This window comes from Lepidochelys olivacea (genome assembly GCF_965140295.1).
Source record: "Lepidochelys olivacea isolate rLepOli2 genome assembly, chromosome: 2".
Classification (NCBI taxonomy): Eukaryota; Metazoa; Chordata; order Testudines; family Cheloniidae; genus Lepidochelys; species Lepidochelys olivacea.
Genome location: NC_140412.1, coordinates 152,922,272 through 152,939,241, shown reverse-complemented (window position 1 = coordinate 152,939,241; position 16,970 = coordinate 152,922,272). Strand labels below are relative to the sequence as shown.

Here is a 16,970-nt window from a genome sequence, read left to right as displayed (position 1 = left end):
CTAGATGATGACTGGCAGTAACCACTGAGGCAAGGTGGATTTAGAGGGTTGAGGGTTCCCCAGGGAGGGAAGACCCAGAGTGTGGGGATACTGCTGGCACAGAACCCCAGGGTAAAGGGCACTGGAGTCTGGGAGGGACACAGGGCCAGCGGCAGGCGAGACACTGGCCTGCAGAGGGTACTCTAGAGCTGGAAAGAGCTAATTCACAGATGACCAGTAGGAGGCGCCACACCAGTGAGTTGTCGCTTTGCTACAGATGCTCATATAATTTGTAGAGGTGGCATAGTATTGATATAGGCCCGAAGTTCTTTGGCTGTGTTATGTCCTTCATCGATCATACAGAGCAGTAACATGACTCTTCACATCCTATAATGCACCTAGTTCTTATGTTATTAAAATGTCTCTTTATTAATCATGAATAGAGAAAACAATGTGAGGAAGGTTGTGGAGGGTTATGCTGTAATTAATATATTCTGTTTTCAGGTGGCTGGATTGTAACTATGGAACTAAATTGTATTTTTTGGGGAAGTGAACTGATGCTGTAAGATCAGTATCCTAGAAATATGTGGATCATTTGCTTAAAAAAAAAAACTTTAATACATACAATCAAGCTTACATGCCCCTTTAAGTATAGAAGCAGTGCAAATATTAATATTCATATACCAATGCAACTTTAAGGTAAGCTATTTCTTTTTCATCCACTTGCTGAGAAGTGGAATCTCTAGGGAAAAGTTATGATTGTGAGAGAACAGAAGGATAGAGGTAGTCCAAATGGACTGTTGTCCAGACTAAGGGTGTAGTACTGCTCAGGCAGAGCAGAGACCAGATGTTGGGCTAGAGCAACAGTCTATTTCTCTTACCCTTTCAAATATTCATTTACCTCACTGTACTCTCTCCTTTCTTATATATGCCTGAATCATTTTCTTGTCTACCTGTAGTAATGTGTCCATGCCAAAGTCTTTCTACAGTCTTGTCCAGATTTTTAATGGTGACCCTCACTTTATGTTCCTCAGACCAATATATTCTGCCTGAATTCCTACTCACATTTCTCGGCATTTACATGAATAGCGTTTTTGTTTTGTTGTTTTCTTTCCTGAACTGACTTACGTTAAACTGGTGCAAACCCCTGAATACACGTTTTTTAAAAAAAAGTATCTTATTTCAGTTTAACTTCAGTCAATTAGGAACTGGTTTAAAGGTAAACCTAAATAAGCCACCCAAACTGAAAGCATCAACACAGGGGTTTGCACTGGTTTAACTAAACAGATTTAAAAATCACAGCTGGTGCAACTTTCTCATGTAGATGAGTTGTGAAATAAAGGAGGAAGCATGGGGAATGAATGAATAAAGAGGTAATAAAAATGGGGGTTGGGAGAGACGAAAAGGGGGTCAGAGTGGAGAGACTATATTCACAGGGCTGAATTCTCCAGTGATGTATGTGCATTGTCTCAGTAGAGCTGAGCCAGTTTACAACAGCAGAGAATTCGGACCATGAGTTTTATACTTGAGCAGTCCACATAGAGGAATATATTTAAAATTAATATGAGTAGCCTGACCCCTTTGAGCAGAGGTTCCCACATATAGATGGCTCCCTGCCAACACTGCTCCAGCAAAGGTCTCTGTGTGAGAATTGCTCCCTTGCTTCTGCCCCTCAGAGTTCTGCTGGAATGGTGGTGGGGGTGGGAGGCCAATACTTACAGAGCCTACAGCTTGAGTGGTATAAGGGATGCTACTGCTTCTCTGAGGTGGTGATGACAGAAACTCCCGCCCTCTAGAACAGAGTCCTTTGCTCAGGTGAATGCAGGCTGAGTCCTCCCTTCTCCTGACTAGAAGCCAGTCTGCCTGAAGACAAAGTGGTGGCCTAGGCAGGAAAGAGGCCCAAAGAATACTGTTTCGCACTCTAATGTGAGTGTACCCTGCCACTATCATCCCAAGTAGGAACAAGACTGCTGCATGTGGGGAGCATACCTTTCAACCAGCTAAGGGTCAAATTTGGGACACAATGTGTGATAAAGATCCACAATGAGGAACACAAAAAAACATTCAAACACACCAAGGAATTCTTTCATTTAGTGCAAATAACTTTCTATAACCTCAGCTACATTACTTTTATTTCTAATGTAAATAATTTTGAACAAGAATAATGGGACACTGTGTGAAAAGTAGATAACTTGAGATTAAAAATGAGTGAACTCCTTTTAAAGGCAAGATGTGTAAGGGTGTGTAGAGGCCCTCAATTGCCTTACTTCAGCCCAATTGCCCCTCCGCCTCCTGCAACATGCTATAAAAACTCCATGGCCTTGTGTGGGGGAGAGGCCACGGAGCTTCAGCCGCTGGGCTGGGATGGGGGGAGCTTTGGAGCTTTAGCCCTGTGGGGCGCCCGGGCTTCTGCCCCATTGGGCTCTGGGCTTCGGTCGCTGGGTGGGGGCGGTTCTTGGGCATGGGCATAGTTTGACTTTTATTTTGGGGCAGCAGGGCCCAGCAGAGCTCAAACCAAAGGGAGGGGGGAGGCTCAGCTCAAAGTTTGAAAACAGCTCAGGTGCAGGCAGGGGTAGCTAGGGGCTGGGTGCTAGGAGGAACCCCTGCTGCTCCCTGAGGGCTCTGCTGGCCCTGGAGCCAGGTCCCCATGCCCAGGCAGCTTTTACCAGCTGTGCAGCACTCAAAGAGGGGTGGGAGCTGAGCAGCAGCCACAGCCCTTGGCACCACAGCAGGAAAGGAGGCAGGAGCACCACAGTTGTACACTGGATGGCACCAGTCAGAGCAGCAGCCACCTCACACTGCCAAGCTCCGGCTTCCTGTCTCTGACCTGGGCAGGGCCTTGGTGGGGGGAGAAGAGGAGGTGGTGCAGGGAGCGTGGAGCTGCCCCCCAGGACTGCCCTGCTCTGATTAAGATTGATGTTCTCCTCCCCCAACTCCACCCATGGGTTCCGAGCTTTTGCCCCATGGGGGACCAGGGCTCACAGACCCCCTGAAACCAGCTTGTGGCCGCCCCAGAGGGCTGCAAACCCCCAGTTGAGAACTTCTGTTTTAGACAAAACATCCAACCTTGATTTTAAAAATTGCCAGGGATACAGAATCCACCACAATCCTGGGTCTAATATTACCCTCACTACTAAAAATTTACATATTAATTCTAGTCTGAATCTGTGTAGCTTTGGGTTATGTTACCCTTCTCTGCTACACTGAAGTGCCCCTTGTTAAATATTTCTCTGCTAGACTGAAGAGCCCATGCAGGAATTTATAGACCAGAGGTGGGCAAACTATGGCCTGTGGGCCACATCCGCCCCCCGGGACCCTCTTGCCCGGCTTCTGACTCGGGAGGCTCGCCTCCGGCCCCTCCCCTGCTGTTTTCCCTCCCTCCCCCGCAGCCTCAGCTCACTGCACCGCCAGCACAACGCTCTGGGCAGTAGGGCTGCAAGCTCCTGGGCGCTGCAGAGCCGTGGCCTGACCCGGTGCTCTGTGCTGCGCGGCTGCCTGTCCTGGTGAAGCAGCATCACCAGTGCTCCAGGCAACGCAGTCAGGGAGCAGGGGGGATTGGATAGAGGGCAGCGGAGTTCAGGGGGTGGTCAGGGCCCAGGGGTGTGGATAGGGGTTGGGGTGGGCAGAGGGGAAGGAACAGGGGGGTTGAATGGGGGCAAGGGTCGGGGGGGGACAGGGACAGTCAGGAAGGAGAGGAGGGGTTGGATGGGGCAGCAGGGGGCTGTTAGGGGCAGGAGGTCTGGAGACAGTCAGTGGACAGAAAGCGGGGGGGTTAGATGGAGCAGGGGTCCCCGGGGGGCCATCAGGGAACGGGGGGTTGGATGGAGCAGGAGTTTGGGGAGGGGGGTGGCTGTTAGGCTGAGAAGCAGGGCAGGGGTCAGATAAGGGGTGGGGGCCAGGCCATGCCTGGCTGCTAGGGGAGGCACAGCCTCCCCTAACCGGCCCTCCATACAATTTCAGAAACCCGATGCAGCCCTCAGGCCAAAAAGTTTGCCCGCCCCTGTTACAGACTGTAGTCAAGACACCCCTTAACCTTCTTTTTGTTAAATTAAATAGATTGAGCTCCTTGAGTCTATCACCATATGGCATATTTTCTAATCCTTTAATCATTCCTGTGGCTCTTCTCTCAACCCTCTCCAATTTATCAGCATCCTTCTTGAACTGTGGACACCAGAACTGAACACAATATTCCAGCAGCAGTTGCACCAGTGCCAAAAACAGAAGTAAGATATTCTCTCTGCTCCCACTCAAGATTACCTGATTATGCATCTAAGGATCACAATGGCCCTTTTGGCCACAACACTGCACTGGGAGCTCACTTTCTGCTGATAATAATCTATTTACCCCCAATCTTTTTCAGAATCCTGGCTTTCCAGCACGGAGCTCCCTGACCTCGAAGTATGGCCTACATTCTTTGTTTATATACTTTTTGCATTTATCAGTATTCAAACATGTATTTGCTTGTGCCCAGTTTACCAAGCAATCCAGATCACTCTGTATCAATGACCAGTCTCCATTATTTACCACTTCACCAATTTGTATGTTACCTGCAAACTTAATCAGTGATCTTATGTATAATTCCAGGTAAATGATAAAACCATTAAATAGTATAGGCCAAGAACCAATCCCTGTGGGACCGCACTAAAAACAAATACACTTGATGCTGATTTCTCATTTACAATTACATTGAGACCTATCGGCTAGCCAATTTTTAATCCATTTAATGTGTACTATGTTCATTTCATAACATTTTTATTAAAAAAAATAGAATGATATGTGGTACCAAGGAAAACTCCTTACAGAAGTTTAAATATATTACATCAACACTATTATCTTTATCAGTTAAACTCAATCTCATCAAGAAAAGATATCAAGTTAGTTTCCAAAAAACCATGTTGATTGGCATTAATTACATTATCTATCTTTAATAACTGAGTCCCACATCAACCTCTCCATTATCTTGCACGGAATCAAAGTCAGGCTGACAGACCTATAATTGCCCGTGTCATCCCATTTACTTTTTTTAAATATTGCACAACTTTAGGTTTTTCTCCAGAAGTTCCAAGGCTTATTGAAATCAACATTAACAGTCCAGCCAGCTATTTTAAAACTCTTGGATAAAAGTTACCTGGACTTGCTGCGTTAAAAATGTGCTGACTTTGAGTAGTTTTTGTTTAACATCCTCCAGAGAGCCTATTAGTATGGAAAAAGTATCATTTTAATATGATGAGACTATATCATATATTTCTCCCCAAATACAGAACAGAAATATTTATTGAAGGCTTCTCACTTTTCTGCATTATTGATAATTCTATCATTTCCAGCTAGTATTGGATGACTACCATTGTTAAGATTCATTTTGTTCCTAATATACTTTAAAAAATCCTTACTGTCCTTAACTTTGCAGGCCACAGATTTCTCTTTGTGTTTCTTTGCTTCCCTTTTAATTTTTCTACAATTCCCAGGTTCTGATTTATATTTACTACTATACACTTCCCCTTTCTTCTATTTGCTATTCTATTCTATTTACTATTTTCCCTGCCCCCTTCCCATGCCACTCAGAGCAGCAGGCGCTCGCTGCCCGGCTGGAGCCAGCCACGCCACTACACTGCCCAACAGGAGCGGAGGGCCAGAGTGCTGGCTGCGAGGTGAGCTGAGACTCTGGGGGAGGGGGAACAGTGGGGGTGGGGCTGGGGGCTCCCAGGCCAATGGGAGTTGCGGGAAGTGGTGGCCTGGCCTGCAAACTGCAGCCACTGGGAGCTGAAAGCGGCTGTACCTGCGTACACTCAGGTAAACGAAGCGTCTGGCAGCCCACCAGGAGCTTACCCTGAACAAGCCGTGAACCAAGTATGGGAACCCCTGGTCCAGAGTGACCTAGACAAATTGGAGGATTGGGCCAAAAGAAATCTGAGGTTCAACAAGGACAAGTGCAGAGTCCTGCACTTAGGACGGAAGAATCCTATGCACTGATATAGGTTGGGGACTGACTGGTTAAGCAGCAGTTCTGCAAAAAAGGACCTGGGGATTACAGTGGATGAGAATCTGGATATGAGTCAACAGTGTGCCCTTGTTGCCAAGAAGGCTAATGGCATTTTTGGCTGTATTAATAGAAGCATTGCCTGCAGATCAAGGGGATTGATTATTCCCCTCTATTTGGCACTGGTGAGGTCATATCTGGAGTACTGCACACAGTTTTAGGCTTCCCCACTACAGAAAGGATGTGGACAAATTGGAGAGAGTCCAGCGGAGGGCAACGAAAGTGATCAGGGGGCACATGACTTAGGAGGAGAGGCTGAGGGAACTGGGCTTGTTGAGTCAGCAGAAGAGTGAGGGGGGGATTTGATAGCAGCCTTCAACTACTGGAAGGGGGGTTCCAAAGAGGATGGATCTAGACTGTTCTCAGTGGTAGCAGATGACAGAACGAGGCATAATGGTCTCAGGTTGCAGTCGGGGAGGTCTAGGTTGGATATTAAGAAACATTATTTCACTAGGAGGGTGGTGAAGCACTGGAACGTGTTACCTAGGGAGGTGATGGGATCTCTATCCTTAGAGGTTTTTAAGGCCCAGCTTGCCAAAACCCTGGCTGGGGTGATTTAGTTGGGGTTGGTCCTGCTTTGAGCAGGGGGTTGGACTAGATGACCTCCTGAGGTCTCTTCCAACCCCAATCTTCTATGATTCTAGAAGTCTGATGTGTTGGCTGTACATCTTTTAAACCACGAAAGGGCAGGTCATGCCCAGTTCAGTCAGTCACCAAGGGCGAATGAGGCGACTAAACAGTCCGCGGGGCCAAGATCCCCGGCAGGCCCAGGGAGCTCAGCGGCGCTCCTGCAGGATCTCGGGGCGCGGAGCCGCAGTGGCTGGCTGCGGCGCCTGGGAGCCTGCGCGTGCGGAGCGCGGCCGCGCCCAGGCAGAGGGAACCCGCCCCCTGAGGGCGGCGGGGAAGCAGGAGGCACCTGGGGCGGGGAGCGAGCGCCGGGCAGGGCGCAGCGCGGGCGCTGGGTACTCACAGCGGGTTCCAGCGCTCGGGCAGGCGGCGGTGCAGGGAGATGCGGTCGCTCAGGTAGATGTTGATCTGGTGATGCCGGATACTCTCCTCCTGGAGGTTCTTCTCGGCCGGGCTCCGCTCCAGCCGCACAGCCCGGCCCAACTCGCCCAGCGCCCCAGGCTCCAGGGGCGGCTTCTCGTACACGGGTCTCCGCAGGCGCTCGGGGTCTCCGGGCAGTGGCGGCTGGGGGGCTCCGCGGGCAGGACGCGCAGCATCGCTCTCCGGGGGGACGCGCCGCCACACCAGGAAACCCAGTGTCGCCAGCAGCCCCAGGGCCAGCAGCGCCCCCGCTCCCCGGGGCGCCCGGCCCCGCCTGCCCCACCACTTGCCGCGGCCGGCCAGCCCCAGCATGACCGCGCTGGGGGCGCTCCTGCCCGCGGGCGGCCTGGGAACTTCGCAAAGTTTCACAAACCTGAGAGCAACACAACTACCCGAGAGCGGGCGCTAAAGCTCCCCCTCCAGGAAACCCGGCCGGATCCTCCGCCAGCGGCTCCTCCCTTCTCCCCGCCCCACTGCCAGCAAGACCTGGAGGGCAGAACCGGACGGAGCAGCCAAGGGAAGCCTCAGCCCAGCAAAAGAAACCCAGCCCCCGCAGCCTCAGAGCTCCTCCTGAACGCTTTCAAAGCGGAGCTGAGTGTTGCTGCCCTGCTCAGCTTGTACCGACTGCTCCAGAGGTCCTAGCCATGCTCCTGCACCCAGGGCTGAAGAAGCCTTCTCTCCCCAAACACAAACAAATCACTGCTCATTGACAGGAAAGCCTCCCCAGAGTGTAAATGTCAGGCGGGAAGAAGCTCAACGCCTGAAGCATCTGCCCTTGATAGAGTTTCATAGTAACAGGAAGAGCTCCTAACAATACTAATCCTCAAAACCGCATTGCACTCAGTGATGCATAGTTTTATTGTGAGCTCCATGGTATTTGGTGTTTTTCCTAGCACTTGGAGTCATGGGATTAAGAACCTCTTTATTTCCAACACTTCTGATTGCAGAGAAAACCTGGAAAGCGTGACCCAAGTGGACCCTAAATGTAAGGGGACTGTTGGCCCCTTACTAAAATTCAGTGGGGCAGGGAGTGGGTGGTCGGCTAGCTCCCAGTACCAGAAGCAAGGGGAAGGGTCAATGGGAAATCGGGACTCTGAGACTGACAGTCCCCAGGAACAATGGGGAAAGGCCAATGATTGACAGGGCAGGCAGGTTAATCAGGGAGGCAGGAGGCCAGGGGGGTTCTGTCCTCTATGTTGAGCTGGAATTGCCTGGGTCAGACAGAGTGGGGTTGAGCTAAGGAGAGAGCAGGGGCCCGAGCTGAGCTGGGGAGGAAAGCCTTGCCAGCCAGAGGGGCCAGAAAAGCAGCCCAGGAAGCAGGTCAGTGCTGGGAGCAGAGTCACAGAAGCAGCCCAGAGAGCAGATCTGCACTGGGAGGAGGACTGTAGCGACGAGAGCCAGAGGGGCCAGAGAAGTAGCCCAGGGAGCTGGAGGCAGAAAAGCAGCAGCCGTGCTGAGGCAGAGTGGTGGAGCTGGGGCTAGGGCTGGAGCAGTCCGGAGCTGGGTGCGGTGAGCAGCTGGGAGAGCGAGGGGGACCCTGGGCAGCGGGCCCAGCGCAGGGAGACTCCCTCAGCCAAGAGGCCTTGCAGGCCAGACTTGGAGGGGCCCAATGGGGTGGGGGTGACGCTAGGATGAAGGGTCCTGTCACCTAAAGCCTGAGGGCATGTGGCCACCCCCAGAGCAAGTGTCCAACCTGCAGCATCCCTGCAGCACTGCCAGGGCCTGAGAAGGAGGTCTGTGTCTTGTGAGGAACAGACTGAACTTCTCTTACATTCCACAGACTGCTAGTTGTGATGTCCCTGTGCCACTGGGCGAGGTTACGTGTTTTCCTTTAACCTTTCCCATTTTTTCCTTTTTTTTAAAAAAATTGATTGCTGTTTAATCAATTGTATTTTCTTTTAACTGTATGTAATGATCAGTGGGTCAGGGAAGCATCCAGTGCAGAGAGAGTACCCCGGAGTGGGGACACCCTAGCCCCTGCCCTAAGTGACCACGACAAGGTTGAGGGGTTGAGCCCCTCAGGAATCCTGGGCCCAGCCTTGTTGGGGTTACGAGGACTCTGCCACACAGGAGAGTGGCGGGGAGCCCTTGAGGTCAGGCAGGCTTCTGGGTAAAGGAAGTGGGAGCGAGGACTCAGATCCTTTTGCTAGCCCATTTCACCTGGGTATTGTTTCCCACAATAGCGGGACCATTCCCCCGCTTACATAATGGCTCAAAGCAAAAGAAAAAAATCATTCTATGGCACAATAGGGCCAAATTTCACAAGATCCCCTAAAATTTCACAACAATGCTAATCATTTGTATCCATGAAAAACCCTAAGGCTATGTCTATACTTAAACTGCTACAATGGCATAACTAACATGTCAGTGTAGCCACTCACTAGTTAATCCACTTTCCTGAGAGGCAGTAGGCCTTCCATTAACCTAGTGCTGTTTAAACCAGGGGTTAGGTCAGTTTTACTACGTTGCTCAGAGGTGTGCATTTCTCACACCCCTGAGTGACATAGCTGGGCCAATTTAGCTTTTTAGTGTAGACCTGACTTTAATTCTCCTCCCTTTCACCCCCAGACAGCACTGGATGAAGGCATAGACAGTGTAGGCCTGTGCCTAGGGTCCCAGCTCCTGAAGTCATGTGATTACATCAGTATCTTAGCTTTCATTGTAAAACATTTTTCTAACTCTCATGGGTGCAAAGGAAAGCTTAAAAATGTGACTATGATATCTGCCTGTGTCTGTGAACAGCCTAGAACAACAGCGCTGATGTGTGGAACACCCCCATGTGCAAGGGCAGAGTGTTAATTGCAAGATTCCCTGCTCAAGAGGTGGGGGACTTGCCAAGACCACCCCAGCAGAGGACTCTGTAAAAGAAGAGCTCTAGAGGCTTTGCCCACCCACTCAGACACATGCTGACTACTGGGACAAGTGGCACTGGGAGGCCCCTGCTGCCGTTACTGGCAAAAGAAGGGGACTCCGTTACACTGTCCCTGACTCTCTGGGAGTGGAAAAGGACACTCTGCCACTGTCACTCCAAGTGGGGGCAGAGCCATGGCGTAAGAATGGATACACCAGAGCTCTTCCCTCACCCATCACTCCCCATGTTTCTTTAGAGTGCCTTAAAGCCTTGCTATCCCCAAACGCACAAAATGTGGCCAATAGCTGAAAATATTTGACATAACATTTACCATGCAGCAATATTATTTCTGAGTAGAGGTTTTCTCTGTAGGTTCTCTAGGATCCATAGGCCTTGGCAGTCCAGGTGGCCTGGCTCAGAATCTCATTGCTCCAAGTTAAAGTGAGGGAGAGAGCTTGCAACCAGTTTCAGCAGCTCATCTTTTGGGTTCCCCTGGCTTCAATTGCTGCATTGTACTATAGCTAGCCCAGCTTACCAACCTGCACTTCTGGCTCTCTGTGATCCCTTGTTGCTGCTGGACTCCAGCTCTGGCTCCCCCAGCTCTCTGCTTCCCTTACTTGCAGAGTGCTGCAGTTTCCTTAGCAGTGTTAAGACAGTATATCTTTGCAAATACATGACATGGGCAGCAGTCAGATATGCTGATCTGTTAATAAAAAAGAATATGAGATCACTGTTATGGTTTTGCATTAGCGTGCAAGTTTGATGAAGTTAGGATACATATTGTTTTTTGGTATCTGTTGGAAATGTAAGTGAAAACCTTATGGAGCGTTGGAGTAAGTTCTCTACAGTGTTGTAGGCAGCACGAAGGTGGAAAGGAATGTACAAATCTTTCCCCTTATTTCTATTCTTTTAAGGTTTTGCGTGAATGGGGTGTGTTCTGATGCAACCTTCCCTGTCACTAAATGTTAGCAAACGAAAACCATTACAATAAAATCAGTTTCATTGGAAAATGGTATGTGGGATGACTGTATTGAAGGGACCATCAAAGCCCTATTATAATGAAAAAACAGCTTTGAGGAAACTCCTGTGCAAATATAGGTGACTCGAATACTAAATTCAAGATAACAATTTGATAGATTTGTCTAGGACTATGACTCCTTGTTCAAAGTGGGATGATTTTGGATATCACAGGGTTATAGTAGCTGACAAATTTATATCAGGAGCCCAAAGACTTTGATATATTCTGTATGCAATGATAGAAGCTATGAGCCAGGAATGGAATAAGATGTTAAGTGATGGAATTAATGAAGAAGTGCAAAAAAGGACAACAGGTGCCAAAAGGTAAATTGAAAAAAATAGATTGTGTAGATATAAGAAGTAAATAAAGTTATAGGTATAGAGCACCTGTGCCCTATGCCTAATAATAATAGTATGCTCCAGGCCACATAAGGCTCAAAAAATTACATTAAATTATATGCTAGGAAAGGTTTGTGGCAAATAGTCTTCCCTGAATCCATTCAGATCTCAGGGATGCCTTATTCTGCAGTTAAATTCTATAGGTCCTTTAATGTCCTGGGTATTATGCAGGAGGTCAGACTAGAAGATGTAATGGTCCCTTCTGCCTTAAATTCATAAATTGTTACTCACCATTGCTATTACACATTGTGTAAAGTTCCCCTTTGATTTTTCAGTGCTCCTGAGACTTATTAAAAGGCAATGGATTCAGTACTGTATAATTTATCTGGAATGGTGGGTATGAATTAGAACTGGTTGGAAATTTTCCATCTCCACTTAGTTTATTCAGAAATGCAAATTCACTGGAGTAAAATGCTTCAACTAATCTATTGCAGATTTGACAAAATTTTTGCCAAAACATAGGCAGGCTTCCACTGGAAGCTTGATCTTGTTCCAAGGTTAACAGTACTGCTGAAGGGAACCTGCAGGCTGATAGACTCTCCAGTTGCTAGGTTTCCCTTCTATCCAACCTGGGGATGAACTGTGGTTGTATAGATAAGGAGGCTGTTGTCTGTAGAATCCCTGCCTCGTTTGTTGCAGAATTGAGATGTGTGTACTATTTGTGTGTAGTGGGACAGGCAGGTCTATGCCTGACCAAAGCCAGAGGCTCACCCCTCAGCTGAGAGGGAGGAGTCATTGGACCCAGGCCACAAGCCAGTACTGGGGACAATAAATGAAATAAACAGGGACAGGAGAATTAGTGGGTGCTTAGCACCCATCGGCAACCACGCTCCCCTCCCTTCCCCCAACGCCTCCCATCCAAAAATCTGCCAAATTCTTGGGGAAGGCACACACCCAGTTGGATTTTAGGGCATTGTTTATTAGGTGGCCATCTTGGTCTGCATAAGAACAAGGTGACCTCCATGTTGTGACAGTTTCTTGTTCCCCTAATCTGGGCAAAAGGCGTGAAAGTGAAAAGAGCGTGAATCAGTTGTTGCTAAGTAACTGGTTTCTATATAAACAAATGAAGGGCAGGGTCAAGGGCTCTTGAGCGCTGGAATCTTTGGTGCTCAGGTGTCCAAAAGCTCTCTCTCTGTGGGGTGGTACACCTTTCACATTGGTTACTAGTCTGCAGTAGCCACTCACTGAATGAAGTTGTCATCTTGGGGTTTATTAGTTATTTTCCTTTGGGAAGCAGACGTGCACTCTCAGACTAGATCCAGTTAGTCAGATCTGACATTCACCCATAGATGACGCAAAGAGGGATAGGGTGGGTCTGAGATAGGGTTACTTACCTGGCTTCGGCACCTGTGATCTACCGTTGGAGATCGCAGCAGACTGGATTCTGCAGCCTCGCCACCATCAGTACCTGAAGGAGGTAGAAAAACATCTTTGCTTTATTGAGTGTGTGTGTGTGTGCATGTGTATGCTTATATTCCAAATTTCCAGTGTCCTTAATCCATTTCCCTCCCCTTCCTTCCTTCTCCTTTGGTAAATAAAGTGTTGTTGTGAGTTCATATCCATGTGGTGGTTTCTTTTTTTCCAGCTCCGATAGATGGGCTTAAGGGGGGATCCAGCTGGAGGTATACTGTAAGGCTCCACAAAGTCTTCTGGTCAGATAGGCTCCCTAAAAATCCTTACAACGGGAGATTGTGAACTGTGCCAGGTACACTCCTGTGCTTACAGCTCCATGGAGGAGCTGCCAACTAATATCCCCAATAGGCTGTGGAACACCAGAGTGGAGTAGAGACTGGCCCACCAGGGTTCCCCACCCTCCTCAGTTGGGGCAGGACATGAAGGCCAGGAAGTGGATGATATGAAGTACCAGCTTGTACAGATGTTTTCTGGGCGTGGCTCAGAGACAGACTGGCTGGATGTCATTCAGCTGACTCAGGTGGCATGTTGGGGGAGGCTTGCAGGATGGAGCTCATTGATGAGTTTTAGGGGGCCAGGTTTAAGGGATGGGCAGGGAGCACCCTCCCAGATGACCTGATCTCCAATTCTGGTGACACCAGCCAGGATCATCCTCTGATGCACCAAAGTGGACTCCCTCACCTGCACACAAAAGTGAGGGTTGTGTGGCAGAGCTTCTGTGAGAAGATTGTCCCCCTCAGTGGCTACAGATTTAGTTACTGAAACTAGCTTCCAGGTCCTAAGGACATCCTGGTAAAAGACTGGCGGCTCAGAAAAGTCTTGAGGGTGACTTCTTGGGTTATGACAAAAGTGCCGCCAGTCATATTGGAGGCATCAGAGGGAGAAGCACACCAGTATGCTCCATGCCGGACTACTTGCAATGTAAAGGAGTCTCTGCAGGGCCTAAAGGTGGAAGGTGTGGACCTGGCTGCAGATGCATAACACGTGATATGCCTTTTGCCCTCCCCCTGTTTTTCTCCAAGGTGTAGAAGAAACAAGACCCACAATCAATCCTCCAAAGGAGCTAGATGCAGAATTGAACGAAAAGCAGCCCTGGCCCAATGGTCATCAAGGGCCTGGAGCTCTTCCTGCTTCTCCTGACACGCTGCAGAGAGATGGATCCCTGGGGTGAACGGACAGGTGCTTCTCCAGCTCCAAAACCTCTCAGCCCCAGGTGTCACTGCAGAAGAGCTGAGCAAGTGCCTTCTCCACATCCTATACCCACTGTGCCAAAGGAAAGGTATGCCTCTGTCTCTGCCAGGCCAGCCAGAACTCCCGGAAGGACGCTGCAAAGTCCATGCCCTCCAACAGGCTGTTACTGAAATGCCAGTAGGCCAGCCCCAGCTGCTCAGGTGTCAGCACCACCATCAGGTGGTGGTCCGAGAATGGGATCAGTCTGAGGCTGGAGAAGTAGGCCTGCAAGTTGTTAAATGAAGAGACATAAATGCATTCCAACTGTGAGTGGCATGACTCAGCGTCCTCAGACATAAGTGCTTTTCACTGCAGTATGTAGCTATATGTACGATACATGCTGCCACCAGTGGCATGTAGTGTAGCCATAGGCTCCAGCTGAGTGGGTGAGATGAAATGGTGACCTAAAATTGTGGATCAGCAGTTTAGAGAAAACACTACAGCCCATATCTTCTTACTAACCCTCCCAACAGCCCCCTTTTGTAAAAATTGATGAAGAGAATAAAACAAAACCCTATGCAATTTCACAAGCAAGCTCCCTCACAGAGCAGGAACAGTTTCTCACCATTACCTTTTGAGAATGCTTCACAAGGAAGAAATGGAGCTACTCTAAGACGCATGAGCCCCTCTGTGACTCACAGTTGAGTCATCATCTCATAATCAACAGGCAACTGATCATCATCCATTGTCAGAAATAGAGTATCTGCCAATGCAACCAACAGGGTCCCTGATCTGTACCCAGATCAGTATCTCATTTTACAAAGGCCTAGATTTGATACTAGATACTGTGAGAGTTGTCTTGCCACAACACTTTCAATAATCATAACCAAAAATGGAAGATGGAACATGGTGATAATTGGTTAGAATGTCAATGTGAAATGAAGATTTCTTGAGCAAGCTGCACAGATGCCTCTTTAAGTGAAGCAGACTATCTCCTCTCCTGCAAAGAGGCATTAACCATCTCTACTAACAGTGGGTCCAGCACTTCCCCACAGGCCAGACAGGAATGATATGGATCCCAATCACAAGTTATTGTATAAAGTTCTCTCAACTTCCCCAAAGTGAGACACTGGCCATAACTCAAGCAGAGAAGATTGGCATTTGTCCCCTAGAGAATTTGCCCTACTCCCATGGAGGCATACAGCCATGACTACCTTTGAGTAATTTTATCTGCAAAGTAAGAATAAAATTCCTGACAACAGGATGTACTCACCTCAATAGCCAAGCAGAGGAAACCTGGATTAAACGTGTTGCCCACCATTTAAAAAAAAAAAAAAAAGATTAACTCACTCTTTGCAGTTGTCTTCTTTGTTTACTGCAGAGACACAGCAAAAGACATTAAAAATCTTTATAATCAATTGGACAATTTAGGTCTGAGACTTCTACTGTGGTTCTAACTGTCTTTGCTCTCAATTTATTTGTCACAGTTAATCTGTAATCCAAGGTGACCTATGAAATTAAACTAGAAAGATGCCATTTAGAGGCCCCTCAGGAGAGGTGATCGTCTATCTTAAATAGAACGTCATGACAAGTGTCTAATTTACAACTTTCTCACCTTCAATTCCAATCCCAAAACTAAATCCGAAGTGTGCATGAGGACTGAGATAATCCCATGGTTACTATAGTGACCATGAAATCCTGGGCTGTTTCAGAAGTCATGCTTAACCTGGGCATTGAAGGCACTCTAGTGTCACTATAGGTTGAAGAATATCTGGGTTTGCTGTGTCTCTGGGTGACTGCTTAGATAGAGTTGGCTGAATTCAAGAAGGGATAGCATTTTGGACAGAACGAACAGGCAGAATTTTAAGGGTGTTGGACTAGGATGAAATTGGTCAGATTGGGATAACTGTACTGAAGAAGATGGACTGAAGAGGTTACTGTATGGGGGTAAGTGTGGAAGGAAGAGTCTTGGATGGAGGTAACTGTACCAGGGAAAGGAGAAACTTAATTGGGCAGTAGTTGGATTGGATTGGAGAAGAGGCTGGGGTGGGCTATGATACTGAAATGGGAGAAATAAGGTGAATGAGTTTAGCTATTGGGGTGGAAGTGAGAATAGGGTTGTGACCAGGATCCCAGGAGAGCCAACTGAGGTCACTCAGTTAGGGTGAACTGCAAAGAATGGGGCAGACAATCCACATAAAGCTGGTGGATATTCCAATACCTAGATTTACCAAGACAGCATAAAACAGTTTCTGTTATATCTCACTGGTTACTCAGAATCCATCAACACAGTTCCCTTAAAGTAACCCAGCCTCAGGCCTCCACCCGATACCCAATTCAAGAATGATGAAGATTACTGACAATCTTATTTCATCATATAAAAAAGAAAAGGTTTTACCAATCCAAAAGGATCAGACACATTACCTCCCAGGTTAATGAATATTCCAGATCTTACCCAAATACATGCTTACAGCCAATTCTTATTAACTAAACTAAAATTTATTAAAAAAGAAAAGAGAGAGTGTTGGTTAAAAGATCAATATACATACAGACATGAGTTCATTTCTTGAGGTCCAGATTCATAGCAGAGATGGTGAGCTTTGTAGCTGTAAAGAGTTCTTTTAGAAATAGTCCAAAGATTATAGTCCAATGTTTATATTTCAGGGTGGTCCAGTCAGAACTGGGATCTCAATCTTGGACCTCAAACTTTTCCCCGATGAAACTTATGCAGATCTGAAATAAAAAGGATTGGGACCCAAACATCTTTTATACAGTTCAGGCCTTCTTTGACAGGTTGGAGTCCCTCAGGGAACAATAGGCCCTCATTTCCTAAGCATTGTTAATTATTTACACAGATTAACATAAGGCAATTGCCTGTTTTTCCACCATTCACAAATGATTTGCTATACACTTTAAAGAGAGATGAATACAGCGATTTCCTATGTTTACAGTTCTTTTGATCTCTGAATAAACAGAATACAGCATAGACAGGGATTGTTTGATTACATTGTTAACCTTTACCAAAATATATGTGTAAATATACAAAAACACAAACAT

At 47.7% G+C, this 16,970-nt stretch overlaps 1 protein-coding gene across 3 annotated transcripts in view; it reads right to left on the bottom strand.

Moving 5' to 3' along the window:
- GALNT12 (polypeptide N-acetylgalactosaminyltransferase 12) overlaps window positions 1-15,209 on the bottom strand; it is a 100,807-nt gene extending 85,598 nt beyond the window's left edge. The window contains exons 1-3 of one of the 3 annotated variants that reach the window (XM_084621205.1): window positions 15,187-15,209; window positions 12,665-12,738; window positions 6,987-10,617 (exon numbers count right to left, since the gene is read on the bottom strand). In XM_084621205.1, the coding sequence (XP_084477331.1) occupies window positions 6,987-7,375 (389 nt within the window). In that variant the 5' untranslated portion in view covers window positions 7,376-10,617; window positions 12,665-12,738; window positions 15,187-15,209. Of the gene's footprint in view, window positions 1-6,986; window positions 12,847-15,186 lie in introns of those variants that run through there. The other 2 variants (XM_084621204.1, XM_084621203.1) reach the window with 2 other exon arrangements.
- Window positions 15,210-16,970: the final 1,761 nt, after the last annotated feature.